Source organism: Protopterus annectens, chromosome 3.part1 (assembly GCF_019279795.1).
Source record: "Protopterus annectens isolate FY-2018-M chromosome 3.part1, PAN1.0, whole genome shotgun sequence".
Lineage (NCBI taxonomy): Eukaryota > Metazoa > Chordata > Ceratodontiformes > Protopteridae > Protopterus > Protopterus annectens.
In genome coordinates this window covers 1,123,409,166-1,123,427,001 of record NC_056732.1, presented here as the reverse complement: position 1 = coordinate 1,123,427,001, position 17,836 = coordinate 1,123,409,166, and the positions used below count along the sequence as shown (strand labels likewise).

Genomic DNA, 17,836 nt, shown 5'->3' with positions numbered 1-17,836 from the left:
TGTGACTGTTCCCTTTTGCTTCTCATTTTACTGGTTTCTTATATCCCAATTGTGAATCATTTGTCTTGAGCTGAGTATTTAGATGCCAAATTCCACACAAGTGAACTGTCATTGATTTTATTACTTTACCCACATTTTTCAGCATTGGAAGGCATATGTTGTATTCTGTGCTATAGCTTTGCATAAGTTTTGCCGGATCATCATAAGTTTAATTTCAAGTAGCACCAGACTTAAGAATTTGCCTGCATTTTTTTAATATTTCACTGTCTTTAAGGAGTTTTTGAGACCTTTTGCCCTAGCATGGTATCTCAGCTTGTTAGTTCAGGGGCTATAGGCCAGTCTGAGGACTGGAACTGAAACTTTGGAAAGGCTGTGTCATAGCTTAGGACTTCTTTACTCATGAATTATGAATTAAGTCAAAATAATGAGGAACAAGGGCTTGAAAAAATCAAAGGTCATTTTAATATTACAGTTATTCACACAGAAAGTTAATACAACATGTTTTTCAACAATGTGCATTTTCTGAAGAATAAACCATGAAACTTCCTAGTGGTTGGCATTACTGACTGAACTGAATGCAGTCTTCACAGATTTACTAGAAAGTGAAAAAATTAAGATGGAACAGAGCAAAAATATAAAAACGCAGTCAGGAGCATTCTCCAAAGTCATTGGCAGTTGTGAGCTATTTGCTTACCTTGTCTAAGTCTTGTAGAACCAGCTAAGTTCTCTGATTCAGTAGTTTAACTGGAAGAAGTTCCTTACGTGCTCTCTGAAATACCATCTTTACAGGAGTGACTGTTTAGATTTAAAATGGGTACTTTACATGATCTTTTAGTCCTTAATTTTAAATGAGTTATTGTTGGTCCTCATAATTTTAAATATTCCAGGTGTTTTGTTTGTTTTATTTATTTATTTTTTCAGAAAGTATAGAAAACAGATATTTAAATAGTCTAAAATAAAGTGCATACTAGTGAAATATGTAAACAAAGACAGATTCCGTATCCTCCTTTGTACTCTATTTCAGAACTTATTGCTGGTAGCAGCATAAAGCAGGCCTTAGCAAATCCCTTCATGTTTTATAAACTGTAATATTTTACCTTTCGGAGAATTATATGTGCACTTGTCAGTTCTGCTGTGGTATAGAGGGAAAAGCCCTAACTATGACCCAGGGGACTTGGTTTTCATAGAATCTTAGGCATCTGAGGAAGGGGTAAGAGAAGAATGTGTGTGTTATCCTGGTGGGAGGGCATGCACCACACACACATATCTGCTGATCCCTAATGGGAGTCGAGGATATAAAGGGACACTGTCCTTAAGGACAGCTCTGGAGACAGGACAATATGCCAACTTGCCCCACTATAAAGCTGACCCTAGATGTTGTGAGTGCATGCAAGGAGAGAAGAAGTAACAGCATGGTGATGCTGTCCAAAGTGTCTCAGGCTCCTTACCAGCCAAGAACATGGTCTGGAGTCAGTCCAGGGAAGGGAGAAGAGCCCAGTAACCCAGCAGACAAGGAGACAGCATCGGGACAGCCAGTTGTCAGCTGTGAGGAGCCATAAAGAGAGAAAAAAATACATGTGCTCTTAGAGAAATATACTTCCATAAGCATTGCTTTGTATACTTCCATAAAAATGAAAACTGGAAAAAAAAAGGTACATCATATGTTCTGACATAACTTGAATTGTTGAAAAATATTTCCATTATTTGCTATCTTTTACTTTGAAGCCCATTTTTACAGGTATTTATAATTTGTGTTTTCAGCAGGTCACTTTGACAAATAATATTCGGATTTACACCTTTTAAGTTTTGCTATAGTAATATACAGATGTAGGTTTACATAACATAACATTTAATATACCATGCTTACCATAAATGCTTCTGGAAGATGCTCAATCAGTTCAAATACTGGGCAGCGATATTCAGATCCATGTCGAAAGCATCGCATTGCTTCATGAAATCTAAATCAAACCAATATCATAAGTCCACTGTGATACTTAAACATCGTATTGTAAGAGGCCAGTTGACATATACATACAATAATTCAACATATTTAATATCTCTGTTTTTGCAGCTTGTTAATTACATTGTAAATGGCTATTCAAATATTAAAGGTTTTACTAAACATTGCTATTGTTCTAAACGGTTTGTTTTTGTTGACACTGTAATTCCATGCATCTCTTTTGTATGAATGACTACAACTATTGATCAGAAGTTTAACTCTGAATATAATAGCACTTTTCAAATATTTTTACAATTGTATTAGCAGAAGAGAAGACATTTCTAGAGTGTAGATTACATCATATTTTCATTAAATCAGATATCATTTATTTAATGGCTTTCTCTGTATAAGAATTCCTTAACAGTTAACTACTGACGTCATCTTCAGCATCATCTTTATGTTTATTAAAGTTCTTCAGCTCAGTGTGCAACAAAACTGCAAAATATGAATATAAAATAATTAAAAAAATTAAAACCACAGAAAAGTACAAGAGTGAGTAACATTACACAATAAAATAGCAACAAGATAAAACATAAAAAATTAACTGTGGTTGGAGAGCTCACATAAATATATTTTGAATGAAGACTTACAACCACTCATTAAGACCCCTAGTCAACCACGCAGATCATAATTGTCAGTGGTATGATATGCATGGGCAAAAATATAAATGGCTAAATACTCCAGCAGTTGCGTGGAATCACCCGCAAACCCTGGAAGCAGATCTTTCAACTGTACCAAACTCTTTGGTATTTACCGGTTTGGAGGTCAAAATATTGGGGTGCCATGAACTGCCAAGTGGCCCCTTTAATTTCCAAATTTCCCGGTCTTTTTTATTTTTTCCAAATTTTTTGCTGACATCATCACGTGCATGGCGTGAGCAATGAAATCAGTGTTGTGAACAGACTGCCAGCTGTTGGAATGGCTGGGCTTGAGGGGTTGTGTGTACAGTCAGTGTGTTTACATTCAATCCATGTGCACATGCAGGCAAGCTGTTCGTTGTTCGTTTGCACACGTGGTAGTTTATAAGTGCAGCAGAGTGCAGAGTGTCAGTGGCTCAGTGTGGACTTATCATACCTAACCAGTCCACTGTCAAAGTAAATGAAAAAATATATCACCAGCAGCAGTTCTACTACCCTGGCTCCTTCAGTTACCGTTACTGTACCATCTTTACCTTCACCCACCAGGGAGGAGAGATTCTTGTGAGATTCATGCAGAAATCTACTTTGTCAACTTTGTGTATAGAGTATCTTGTATATACTTAGGCAGACAATAAAAAAATATTTTATCTGAGCAACGACCTATGATTTGTAGCTGAAGCAATGCACCTTATATGTTCTGTTGTATTAATATGAACAAAGCAGTCTTTGATCAGAAACATGATTACCTTGCAATGAGATACTTCCAAAATAATGAAGTAAAAAGAACAGATGCACTTCAGAAATATTTAACAAGTGCATTTAAAGGAGTTATGCTTGCAAGGGCATTCCTGCAGAAAGGCAAATGCACCCTTCTGCTTTTTTTGTCCATGATTCTTTGACAAAATAAAGATGAAAAAAGAAAGGAAAGAAAAGAAAAATAAGACCTACATAACATTCCAAATAAATTATACCATATGTTGGGTTGTATTCTGTATTGTTACTCTCACACCACACAAGGGGTTGCATTTGTGGCAGAAAAACTGATCTATATACGCATCTCATTTAACATTTTGTTTTGATTGTATGCCTGTAAAAACGTAGTAAAGCTTATAACATCATGTGGGTCACACTGGAAGTATAGCAAATTTACAATTACACAATGCATATATTCTTATCTGGATATTCAGATCCATTCTTCTAGATTTCCTGCACGGTACTAGAAAATATTATTTCAAAGCACTTCCCATGGATAACATCCCTGTTCAGTGTTTTTGTGCCCCATAGAACAGCTAGGTAACAGTACACAGAATCTGTCCAGTTGACACAAAACTGGCTTTCAAGGAAGTTCTGGTACAGAAAAGAGATTTTATGGGGAGGAGTTTTCAGAAACATAGTGCACAGTGAAATGTATGCAAAATGCCACAAAGAGTTGAGATGCCCTTGGAGGGTGAAATTCATAGATACAAGTATATTTTTGCTTGTCTGTTCTTCAATTTGTGTTTAAAAGCTGGTAATCTCATAATTTCATTGGAGTGGGCAGGGCTACATAATTATATATGCAAATTTTATGTTAATCAGCGTACAGATTTTTGGCCATTTGTACCTGTTTTGCATGGGCCTTTGCCCAGATTTTTGATGTTTCCAGGTTGTGAGATATGCCTGGAAGGTTTAGCAAAAGATGGATGATTCCAGGCCTGCAATGCCTAAAGATATGTTGGACCTGATCATGTAGGGCTAAGCAGGTTAAGATCAGAACTTTGTAGATGGTATGTCATCTAATGGGAAAATAGCATAGCTTATGCAGCACTGGTATAATGTGCTGATATGTGGATTCCTAGGTCAATAGCCAGATTGTAAAGTTCTGCATGAGATGTAAGTACTCAAACAATTAATCTGGAAACCCCAGGCACACAGCATTAGAGAAATGACAGAAGGGCAGTGGATTATTTGCCTCAATGGGAAAATCTACAGGAGGAATAAGGTGTTTTATGAGGGCAGTGTTCTTTTGGAGTAAACAAGAGTGTTTGTTGATGGTTCAGATCTGGTCCTTTAATGTCTGGCTGTCATCAATGATCACCCCCAAAATTATACATAGAGAAACAAAGTCAGTGTTAGAGATCCCATCAGTGTGGTATGAATGATCAGAGTGATAATGCTGGAGGTGTTACATTTCAGACAATTATTGACCATTCAGATGTAGAAGTATACAGACTCCCAATATAAGGAGAGATATAGCTTCATGTCATCAACATAACAGCAGTATTGCAAAACTGGCCTCTAGATAACATTGCCCGTGTGAAGAATGTACAATAGTAGACCTTAAACTTTATGGATCACCCCTGTGAAGATGGTAAAGATCACAGGAGTTAACCTCTGAAACCACCTTCTGTATTTATCCCAAGAGGTAAGAAACAAACTTTCCAAGACTATATCAGTGATAGCATAGTAATATTTCAACTAGTTCAAATACCAGTGAAATATAGAGTAGGGACATAACTGAATACTAGTTCTGATTTCTCACCATAAGGAAACTGTTAATGCCCTGGTAAGAGCAATCTCAGTACTGCATTTCAGTATAAACTGGAATGGAATGCATCACTGTTACTATTTTTGAATAAGAGCCTAGTTGTACATAAACCACCCACTCATGGACCTTACCTACAATTGGAAGGTTTGAGATTGATTGATAATTATTCATATGATCAGACTCTAACGCCGACTTTTCAGAATAGAAGTAATTAAAAGCATCCTTCATTTTAGACATAAATACTCCATTCTCAGGTGAAGCAAGGACAATCTGGTACAAGACTGAGCCTAATACCATTATATAAGCAGAAAGCAATCTGATGAGACAGGAATCTATCCCATTGGTTGCAGTCCACATACTTGAACAAAAAAGAAACATCATCATAAAATCTGGTATAGAAAACTTGTATCAGTTCCGAGATGGTAGCATCTCTCAAGGGCCACTGACACAGGCTAAGTATGCACCTTGTGAAGCATTCTATTGTGATTGTGATAAGCATGGAGGGGGAAAATAGCAAGCAGCTTGGTTACATTCTGTACTTTATAAAATCTTCCACATCGTGAGAAAGGCTAGACTGCTCAGCGCCCATGAAGAGACTTTCAGAAACATGCATATAGATGTCTTCTCACCTGCATTTGACCAGTCATAAACCTATGGATCTCAAAGTCAAGACATGACTCACACAGGATCAGGTGGCTCGACTGTATACAGCACAAAGCAAATATGTCAAGTGAACAGAGGAAGGTTGATTTTACATTTCAGCCAGCTCATTTGGATCAATGGCACTGCAATTGTGAGACAATCTAAGTGAAATAGAAGTCAGTAGGTCTGCTTTGATTGTTTCAAGTCTTCTGCACTTCCTAAGACCAAGACAAAGGGACTGCAGTTGCAATTTATCAACCATGAATTGAATGATGTAATGGTCCTACTATGTGACTAGTTGCATTACCAAATCACATGTTGAAACACTAAGTTGGAAGACAAAGTCTAGAGTGTGCCATACCGTTTGGATTCAAGTGGTAGTAACTTGAAAAAAAAAACAAATCTAGTCCTAATATAAAAGAATTATTTTAAAAACGCCACTAATTCCTCAAGAGCCCTGATGTTGATGTCTCCAAGAATTGGCTGTCTAGAATAGGACAATACTACAGAGGCATGGACATTTGAGAACACATGAAGAAAAATTGCTTCAATACTTAGAAAGTGGTAAATAAGGAGATACTCACAGTCTGTTCCTACACTTACTACTAACTCAAAAAATGTGGTAATCCCAACTTTCACATCTTTCAGCTCAGTGGCTAAAAGCCAAAAAAAGAATAAAAAATCCAGACCCTATCCACAGCCTGAAGATCATCTAGTGTTACAGAGCAAATGTACCTAGGCATTACCCTTGGTCAACAGCTCATATTTGTAACTTTTGTTCAAAACATCATAAATGTTGTACTCAGGCAACTGAGATGAGCTTATAAACTACACTAACCTGTTATCACTAGAATTTAGGAATCCCTAGCATTATAAAGGATTATACCTAGATTATTGTCTACCACTATTCTCACTAAACTCAGTGCAAAACACCCCCATTCTTCAGACAACAGCAAACAAAATCTACACATTCATAATTTTATGCAGCCCCAAAAAAACATAGATTAATAGATTCAGCAATTCATGGATTATAGATATTCCATGGCCACTGAATCTCATGATCATTCTAGCTTTGCCAGTACCATTCTCAAAGCAGCACCTCTTTCTCTAGTATGGCCATACCAGTCAGTCCTGGAGTAAATTTGTTAATACCCCTCCAGTCATCTAGTTTATGTTTAAAAGAAGATAGTAAATTGCACTGATTTACATGCAGATGAGATTTGTTTCCAGCAGTTTAGGAGGTGAGGGTTATAAATCTATTTTTCCACTGTATTTATTTAACTTTTGGTAAAGATTTAGATCCCTGGTTCTAGTATTGGTGGAGAGTTTGGAATTGCAGAGAAATGGGAGGTACAGGGCAATTGGACCTCTAAAAGCACTGTAAGTGAGAGAAAGATTGCCCTTGAATTTCTATAGAACTCTGAATAATGGGATACAGCCTCTCTTGGCAATTTTGATACTCTAGGCCTGTGATATTTTTGGTTAGGAATCTTTGGGGTATTTCAAATTTATACATTTAGTGAGCTATATCCCCAAGGGTGCATTTTGACCAATAACTGACCTGATGAATACTGAATTTAAGAGAGTATTTACTTCATTACACCTTCATGGTATTCCTTTGATAATTAGCTGGGCTAAATAAAAGAATTTTCTGACAAATGTTCTTACATGATGGTCAAAAGAGAGGGAGCAATCAACCCCAACGTCAGGGTCCCCAACTAAATTTTTGTTTTGTACAGATGTGTCATCTAGACAGTATGATATGGGGAGGGTTGTCTTCTAAAAATGATGACACTACACTTTTTAACATTTAGTTTGAGCTCAGTTTTAGTACACCAAGGGTTTACTAGAGCAAGTTCATTCTACAGGGTTAGAGCATTATAAGGTGACTTAACAATGGCAACAACACCCAGTTTGCAATCATCTGCAGACTTAGTTAACAAGTGTTTTTGGCTCTATGCTTGCAGGTCGGAGAAAGTAAGTATAAAAAGGACAGGTAACCTTGAAGCCATGAATAGGGAGCGATTAATTTTAAAGGACTCACCACAGTTTGAAAATTAAAAATAAGGACACAATTTAATTCACAGAATACACAATGGGGAATGGGAAACAAAGCTGGAATATAGAGGGTTACTATTCCAGTTAAGAACTAAGGCTAGTGTGTTTCCAGGTTTGAATCAATATATATTTATAAAACCTGTCTTCAAAATAAGATCTGCTAAACTTTGATTTGATACAATTCATTTTATTTTGTTGGTGGTCTGTATTTTCTGCGTTTATTGGTTAGATTGTTGACATATTATTATGAATTGTTTAAAAACTTAATTGTTAATGAGATTATAAATCAAAATAAAATTTTTAATTTTAGGATTTCATTATAAAAATAGTAACAGTAATTTGAAAGTATTTTATGTGAAAAGTAATGTATTTTGACAGTTGTGATCCTTTAATTATGCCTTTAAGAAATGATAATGATTGATTGGCAGTGATTACTTAAAACTTACAAAGAAGAGTATCTTTTCTAGTTTTAAATGTTCTGAAGTAGTTTCATAAACATAAGGGATGAAAGCAGTAAAAAAAAAAAAAAAGAATAAATTGTGTTTTTGGTTTTTACATTGCAGTAGTTCCTTTTGAATTAATTGCTCCTTGTTCATGGTTTCTTCAAGTTTACGTTTGGTTGTTTTTAGTTAAATTTATTTTTTACATGAACACTACCTTTCTTTTTGATAAAAAAGAAAGGTCACAGCACCAAGCTTTAAGAGACACTACTGGTCTTTTTCATACTTTCTGATGAAGCACCTACAACTCACACTGTTTAGTTTCTGTCTTTCACCCAGTTTGCTGTCCAACTTGCTACAATATATCACCTAACTGTCCAGATTTTTGCAGAATGTCCACATTTTTCATTATATTTTTGGTCTGTTCTGCATAGAATTTGTGAATTTCTGGCAAACCACTTAGGACTGAAGTCACTAAATAAGAACATGCATTTGAATTTTAGACTTCATATCCTTCAGAAAATGATGATAATATAAATCTTTTTATTTTAGCAATATTTTTTAAGTTTACAAGAGCAGTATATTTAAAATATGCTCTTGGTTTTGGGTCCTTGCCCCCTCCCTCATTATTTTAGGCTTTGTCATACCTCGTAACTGCACAGAATGTCTAGATTTTTGCCTCTTATTTTTGGCCTGTTTTTCATAAAATTTGTTGTTTTCTGAAAAATCACTGAAGACTGAAGTCACTAAATAATGACAGACATTTCAGTTTCAGACTTCATATCCTTCAAAAAAATTCATGCCAACACAAATCCTGTTATTCCAGCAACTTGTTATGCTTGTAAGAGTAATACTTGAAATGTGTTCTTATTTTTGAGCCTTTGTCTCCCCCCACTTTATTTTACACTTTGCCCAGATTTCTTGAGCTAAGAGGTTGAGAGGTATGTGCTTTATTCAGATTTCTCATGCTAAGAGGTTGAAAGGTATCTCTACAAAAAGGTTGATTTTTAAAGCATTTAGCTTTTGCAAATGTCATTATGGGGAATTGTATCAAAGACCTTAGCCAGATCATTATACACCTAATGCACTGAATGGTCACTATCTACAGCCTCTGTAACCCTTTTGAAGAAATATTCCAGATTAAATAGACAAGATCTACCTTTCACAAAACCAGTCTGTCAGGGGTCAAGTCTTATAAGACTCTTGATATCACAGTTTATGAGGTCAGTTATAATAGAGTCCATGGCTTTGCAGATGAGACATGTAAGGCTGATTACCCAGATCTGTTCTAAGACCACACTTTTGGAAAAGCATCTCCACTGATGTGCACCACAAAACTGACAGCTAAACCTAGGTAAAACAGTTTGAGGAGTGCATATGCAAAGGCATATTCAACACTGTTAATTAAGCAACCAGTTATATTTTCAGGTCCCACTGAGGAATTATTTTTGTCTTGTTTAGCACTGTTAGTAAATAATCTTTACAGATAAATGGAGGAGTAAAGGATTCAGTTATTTTGGGACTTTGATTGGAAGTCTAAGGGGTGAAGATGGCATTAAGTATTTTCACAAGTATTTGGCAATGTCATTTGGGTCAGAATAGGAGGCCCCAGTATGAATAAGGTCTGAGAACTGTAGGATATTTATTTTTTTAAATTTTCTAACATACTATAGCTAAAGCACTTTGCATAACTATATTTGGCTTCAGAGGCCAGCCTAAATTTATGGGCTCCTTTTGTGGATATGATCGTGTTTCATGTCTTTTTTTATTTTGTAATGAATGTAATATTATCCTTGAGAAGACATGTTTTGGATTTATTAAGTAATTTAAGGAATTTCTTTCTTTTGTTGTATAGTTTATTTATGGTATTCAACCATCAGGGTGGTTTGCTTTTTTAATTTCCCCTTATAATTGGTTCAGGTAGGGATTGCTAGCTATATGCATTTTATTAAATGGGTGTAGAATATGTCAGTGAATGTTTCTGCTGTATTAAGGTCAGGGGAGGGAAAGTCAAAAGTGAATTTTGATATTTCATCACATAGTAGGCTGCCCTGTTTTGCCTGTATTAACAGATTAATTTGATAGGCAACAACTCGACCCTAGAAATAAAACATTTCAAGACATGAAAATAGAATTTGGATTTCCTATATAACAGCACATAGTTAGACATAAGTACTGTGCAATGACCAAGAAAAATTAAGACATGCCAGGCCTCAATTCAAACGTAGATATCAGTTAGAAAGGAAAGGGTAGAACTAGATGTGTGGTTCTACGCTGGAAAACAGAATAGTAAAGGCTAACAATTGCAAACTAGATGGAGAAATCATGAAAAGCATAATAGTACCCTGTGAAAAGTTATCAACCTCCATGAAACTACCTTATTGACAGCATACCCCTAAGGGTAGAAACAGTAGTCAGGGATTTGGGTCACATGTAGAAAGTAACCTGGCTTTTGACCAACATGTTTCTAAGCTAGTAAGGAAGTCATTCTATGTTGCTCAACTTATAAACAAAGTGAGGTACCCAGGTCCAACTAAGTCATCATTCTTTTGTATTCAGCCCAGATCAGACCCACCATTGATTATACATGCAACAAATGGAATGTCCACCGATGCTCCCTACAAAAAGAATACAGAGCATAAATGACATGTCCTGTGAGGATTGCCTCAAAGCCCTCTCCTTATACTTTCAAACTGACCGACATACAAGACATCCTCGGATCCCACTCTGCTGGACCTTTTGCATGTCTGCAAAACAACTACCATCAGAACTAACCAGACCAGAGACTTAAATCTTACTTGCAACATAAATACTACTTATTGGAAGGGGCGGTATGTCTCAGAGAATAGCCCTTCTCTGAAAAGGGCTTGCCATCCAGGAGAAACAGAGCTCTTCCCTAACCATATTGAAGCAAAAACTGTACTGCTGGATGGTAAATTGGATATTCCCCCGTGGTCTGGCACATGTCTCTAATGGACAGAGGCAGACTGTAAATGCTTGACCAACCATGCACTAGCTTACATACAAGCATTTAAAAATATCCCTGAATATAACATGTAGGGCACCTGCCCAAATAAATGCTGGACATTTGGGTAGCTTGACTTTGCTTGTAAGGACCCTTGTGGTCATTAGCATAGTATATACCTATGAACTAAGCTATGAACTTGCATATAAACTACTAAAGTGCTTCTATGACTACTCCTTGCACATACCCTGCATTTCAAACAAACCACATGCTTCCCACCCTTATCTACAGAGGAGACAATTTACCTAACCTAGATCTAAAGTCACAAAAACTATATGAGGAGGAGCATTCGCCAAGCTTGCACCCTCTACCAGAACCTCTATACCACAAAATATTTCCAAACTACAATAATCAAATACTTTCAAAAAACAACTATTTAACTGTCAAGAAGGAATGCAAGAGTCATAGCTTTGACACAGGCTAAGGATTATGCCAAGCAGCTCACTCACACTTGCACAGAAGTTATGTCCTCTACCATTTACAGTTACTTGAACATACATAACTTTCTATGTAAGTATAACAGCTGCAGCAATTAGATGTATATTGTTTACATTCCAAGTGCTTCTTATACAGGAGTCCTTCTAAAGCACTAATGAATAGTAAACAGTTCAATCTTCAAGTTATAAATCAGAGTCATAGTGGAAGTTGCAAGAGCACCTATTTATAGAATTAAATTCATAACCCTATATAAAGTGCTAGTTTATTAATAATGATAAAACATTATATGGTAGTGCTTTTATTGGGAGATAGAAACGCCACAAGGAAGGTTGTTTAACATAGTCTAACTCTTTCAGATTACATTCTTACTTCATCATATGTCTACTTCAGAGTGAAACTATCACCACTTGAGACAGTTTATTATCACTGTCAGTTCTGTGTTTTGCATTTTTAAATCAGCTTCTAACTGTTTAATTTTACATATTGCACATCTGTTGAATGCTGCCTTAAAATAAACAGTAACATCTAAAGTAGAAGTATTTTTTTTTACTTAAATGTACATAAGGCACTACCCAAACATTGCAGAATCAAAAAAAAAAAAATCATCATACATTCTGCTTCACATTCATTCCTTTTTCATGATCACAGTTTCTCAGCTTCTACATTAATCACACCACATAAAAAAATCAGTCAAAACACCCCTCTTATATCAATCACTTTTATGTATATGCTGTTAATGACACAACAAACACATGTAATCCTAGTTGAAAATGTTTTCTTTTAGTAAAATTACAGCATTCCTTACTGCATTGCTATCTGAAAACACAGCATCATAAACATATGTTTAGAAATATTCAATGCCTATACTTTATGTTTCTACATCAGCGCAGAGTCTGCTCTTCAGCAAACACTTTCAGGATATGAATAATTGAATTATGTGTAGGATTCAGAAACATTACCTGCACTGCAAGTAGGCAACTTTGTGGAATGAATGGCTACATGTAGTGTGTGTGATTCAGAGACATATTCTTCACAGGCAATGGATACCAAACATTAGAATTGCTTGCAGTATATGGTAATGGCTGTATAGGCAGACAGAAACGAACAATAGTATTAATATGAGGTGCTCAGTGTATGCAGATGAGGTAAACAGTGTTGACTACAGATACTTGAGTACCCATTGCTAGAAAACTTGAGGAATGGGAGTTGTGGGTTTTGTAACTCAGCTAGGCTGCTGCTCATGCTTGAAACTGAATATGAGTTCGGACAACCAGCTATTGGAAGGGATTGGGCTTTTGGGATTAGGTAAAAGGAGGGGGTGGGGATTAGGGAGAAGGAAGGGGATTTTAGGTTTAGGGACCAGGAAAGGAGTTGTAGGGTTAGGACGTGGAAATGGAGTTTTAGATGAATGACTGGGTAATTTAGGTTTAGGGAGAGGGGCTGAAGTTTTCAGTTTTGGGAGAAGGAAGTGAGTTTTAGAGTTAGGGTACAATCCAGGAATTTGGACATCAGGAGGGAGAATGGAGTTTTAAGTTTAGTGATCATTCAGGGACTTTAGGAATAGGAAGTTGGAGTGGAGTTTTAGAGTAACAGACTGTGGAGTCAGGCTGGGAACTGGGTGGGACTTTTATGCTTAGCGTTTAGGTTCTGATATTGCTGTCTAGTATATAGGATCTGGTGTTGGGAGTGCAATGTAAATATGGGAGATCTGGCTAGTGGGATTTAGAGCACTTGCTTTTTTAAGCAAGCATTAGTGAGCAGGTATACCATTGTCTACTAGCACATGAGCACCCGTAGTAGACCCTGTAAAAAAGATGGTAGAGTGATTCAGAACCATAAAGAGGGAAATGTAGTGCATGAACATGAATGATAATGGCCACAGCCAAATAACTGTGTACACATAGAAGAATTGTGGAAATATGCTAGAGTTTGCTGCATTAGTGAACATGTATGTGCAGCAGACTATTATTGCCACTACAAGCCACAACTAAGCACATAGGTTTGTACTAATGAACACTGGGGCCTTTTTAAGCCTAGCCATGCATCCAACATCTCTGATGTGTTCTGGTACCCTTGATAAGTGCAAGCAGGGGCTTGGGAGATGTGACATTTACAAGCACGGCCCTGGGAGATTAACCATTTACAGACTGCCTGTGTCCATTAGAGACATAGGAGCCAAGCCAGGGATGACTTTCCTGTTTTCTACTCATTTGTCCAAGTTACATGGATGGGGGGGGGCTTTTCAGAGAAGGGGTAGTCTTCGGGATACATACCTGTCTCTCCAGCAAATTTAATGTAATCACAGGCAAGGTTTAAGTATTTACAACAGGTATTTCTGGAGCTATTTGTTTTGCGGATATGTAGATAGTCCATCAAGGTGGGACCTGACAATACTTTGCATGCCAGGCGTAGTTGTCACCTCAATAGCTTGTACGAGACAGAATACAGGAACAGGGCTTTTAGACAGTCTGCACTGAACATGGTACTTATTCCATGTATTATTTTAGTTAGGAACTTCTTTGAATGTTCCATTTATAGGATGTGCCTGGTTAGGTACATAATAAAAGGGGCACTGTACTCAATGATACGTCTGATGAATGCCAAGTACAGTGGAACAATGACCTCTTTGGACCTAGATGCCCTACCTTTGTTTATAAGTTGCACAACATAGAATCATTTCCTCACAACTGTTGCCAAGTGATGGCCAAAGACTATATTATTGTCTACATGTGTTCCCAAATCTCTGATGACTGGGTCAACTCTTAAGTGTGTGTCACCAATATAATAGTCACCAGAGCTTATAACATACTTAAGGATACAGTTTACTTTTAAAATGTCGATGTAGCATTGTACGCCTATGAATTATTTGAACTGCAGATGTTCGAATAATTCATATGTGTGCAAGCTACATAATCGAACATTATATTTGCAAATGTACTGTGCTTTCGCAAACATGAACGTTCGATTATGTACAGGGATCGCAGTACAGTGTGGTTAGGGAAATACATCCCTTTCCTCACTGTAGTGCGATCTCAGAGATGGAATATATAGTTGGGGGGTGGGGGGTGCTGGAGGGCTTGCCCCCCTGCATAAATGGGATGTTAGGTTTAGTAGTTAGGGAGGTACGGCAAGGGTGGCATTGCTGTTGTGTCATAAAATGTCGTGTTCAGCATTTTCAGCATTAACAGCTGATTTTCGACATTAGGACCATTAGGTAATGTGTACTTTCAAATTCGCTGTTAAGCACTTTTTTTTTCGATATTTTAATAGTAAGCCGAAGGATACTATTATGCATTTCTTCACATTTAGTTTTAGTCCATGGCTCTGACAGAAGTTATTTGTCTGTGTCATCTCTTCCTGGATAGTTTTAGAGTCAGTGTCTATGACTGCTAATAATTTGCAGTTGTCTTCAAATTTGGTCAGCCAGAGGTCCTTGACGTTGACCTTGACTTCAGAGAAGTAGATGCCAAAACAGAGCAGTCCAAGGACTCATCCCTGTGGTACTCCTCATGTGAGTGGCTTCTTTATAAAGGTGGCCTCTCAAATTCTAACTTTCTGGGTCCTGTCTATGAGCCAGCTAGCTATCGACTGTGTGACATAAAGGTTTATACCTAACCACTTGAGTTTATTAACAATGCCTGAGTGAGGTATTATGTCAAATGTTTTGGCCATATCAAGGTAGGCAATGTGAACCATTTTGCCCTTGTCTATTGCTCTGGTGGCCTTCTCAAAGAAGCACACCAGGTAGAGTAGGCATTAACTACCTTTGATGAAACCAAACTGGGGTGGGCACAGTGTCTGGAGGATTTCTGTGTCACTAATGACACTTTCCATGATAATTCTTTATATGGTTTTGCATATTTAAGTAGTGAGACTTATGGGTCTGTAGTTTCCAGGGTCTGTTGATGCCCAACTTTGTGCAGAGGGATGATGGTTACTGTTCTCAATTCATGAGGCATGAAGCCTGTTTGGAGGCTATGGTTAAATAGTAATTCCAGAGATTCTGATAGGTTATGTTTCATGCTATTTAGAAGGCAGTCTCAGATATTGCCTGGGCCCATCAATGCAGTATTCATGGCTTTATAAAGAATATTGTGGACCTGTTCATTTCTGATAGTAGAGAGAATTATACGTGATGGTATTTCCTAAGGGGAGGCTGAGGGAGACAGGGGGTAAACTTAGAGATGAATTTGTCTGCCAGTAGATTTGTTGCATTCTCTGACTCAATATAGGTAGCTCTATTAACAATGAGTGCTGCAAAGAATTGTGTATTGCTTTTGAAGTTGGGGACAAAGCTAAATAATGCTTTGTGGTTGTCCTAGGCCTGAAAGGACAAATTTACCTCAGATTTGGCTTTGTTAGACTTTATTTGTTCTCGGAGAAATTTGCATACCTTGATGAGTGTGTTCTTATCCTGCTGGGTACTTCACCTCCTAATTTTCACCACAATTTTCTTCCTTTTGTTGTACAGCCTACTAATGTAGTGATTCCACCAGGGTGGCTTGTTGTTTGAGTTAGTTCTGTACTTATTCCTGGTGAGTACAGCTTCCTCTATGCAGCTATTAACATGGCTGTATTGGATTTCTGTGAAAAGTTCCACATAGGCATCAGTGTCATGAGGGTTTAGTGGGGCTTTGCCAGGTTATAACTTAATAGTAACAAATTTAGCCTTTGAGTAGTTAAAAAAAACATTCAAATGTTAGCTGAGTTCCAAGTTTTATTTTTACATCAACGGAAACTGTTTTGTAGTCTGACCTTACCAGAGAAGACATAAAAATTAGGGGGTGTGCAGCGCTCTCCCATATTAGTGAGGAACAGTTCCAGTATGTGTACGCTCCTTGTTGGTGTATTGACAACCTGGTCCAGGGAGTTTGTGTTTACAAAATCCAGAAATCTTTGTGCCTGCATGTTTAGTGTCATATACTGTATGATTTCCAGTTAATAGTGGGGTAAGTAAACTTGCCTATGAATATAGCATTGGGTTGGATGTTGAATATTTCCACTTAGTTTAAGTATGTTTTATGAGCTTCCTAGGTCAAGAAAGTGGAGATATAGCTTGCAAGGAAGTGGTATAGGATTTTGCCTGTGCTGCTTTGAACATGGAGAATCTAAAGTGGATCATCCTGTTTGACAAGCCTTGAGGTATATATATTTTTGGTGTAGACTGAGACACCTCCACCCTTAGACCCTCCCTGAGTAGTACCTGGTTTAAATGTGTGGAACACATTATAGCCTAACACTGACAGGGTGCTCTCTGTGGATTTACATGGCATTTCCGTGACTACACTGACATCAGCATTCTCTAGGATGAGCTTGTAGAGAGTTGAGTTTCTTGTTTCAGCTCCTGCCAATGAGCAATAACGCATTTAGATTTTCTTGGTTTTAATTTGCTATGTCAGATGGATTGTCAGGTTCTCATTGCTTAAAAAGTTACTATGTGGGAGGACAATTTTTGGCTGATATTCAAAAGCCATGAGAGGATAGGTGCTGACAATTCCTGATGAAGCAGCATGGTCTGTTGACCATCTCCTTCCATGCTTACAAATATTGCACCCCTTTAGAATGACACCAGACACTATGCCAATTATTAAAGTCTGTCATCTTCTGTTTGTATTGTAGTATCATCCTCAGAGAAGGTAGAATACTGCTCAACCCTAGATTCATACCATACCAGGACATGTATTCCAAGATCTCCATGATGTCTGTCTTCAGATCGTCTAGGGAAGTACATCTCAGGCCATTTATACCCACATGGAGTAAGACTTGAGTTATAGTGGTACTTGTGTAATGCCGCAGATCCTGGTCCCTGCCAAGCCAATGACCATGACTTTTTCCTCATTCAGCCTGGTGAGAGGGATGTCAGTGTGTATGTCAGTGGAGATTCCAATGACCAAAATGTTGGACTGTGTGGTGAAAAAATACCAATATATAGACTATTTCAAGCCTAATGAATAGCTAGAGATTAGATCTAACCCCATTTCCCTTGCAAGTGCAATGTCATCTGACTGCATTTAAATTTTCTTGCCCTGCATGGCACTAGCATTGTTGACCAGTACCACATGGATAGGA

At 37.4% G+C, this 17,836-nt stretch overlaps 1 protein-coding gene across 1 annotated transcript in view; it reads right to left on the bottom strand.

Moving 5' to 3' along the window:
• Positions 1-17,836, bottom strand: part of LOC122797756 (transient receptor potential cation channel subfamily A member 1-like) — a 1,191,690-nt gene that overhangs the window by 332,058 nt on the left and 841,796 nt on the right. Inside the window, exon 16 of the mRNA XM_044066280.1 lies at positions 1,868-1,958. Within this exon, the coding sequence (XP_043922215.1) occupies positions 1,868-1,958 (91 nt within the window). The remainder of the gene's footprint in view (positions 1-1,867; positions 1,959-17,836) is intronic.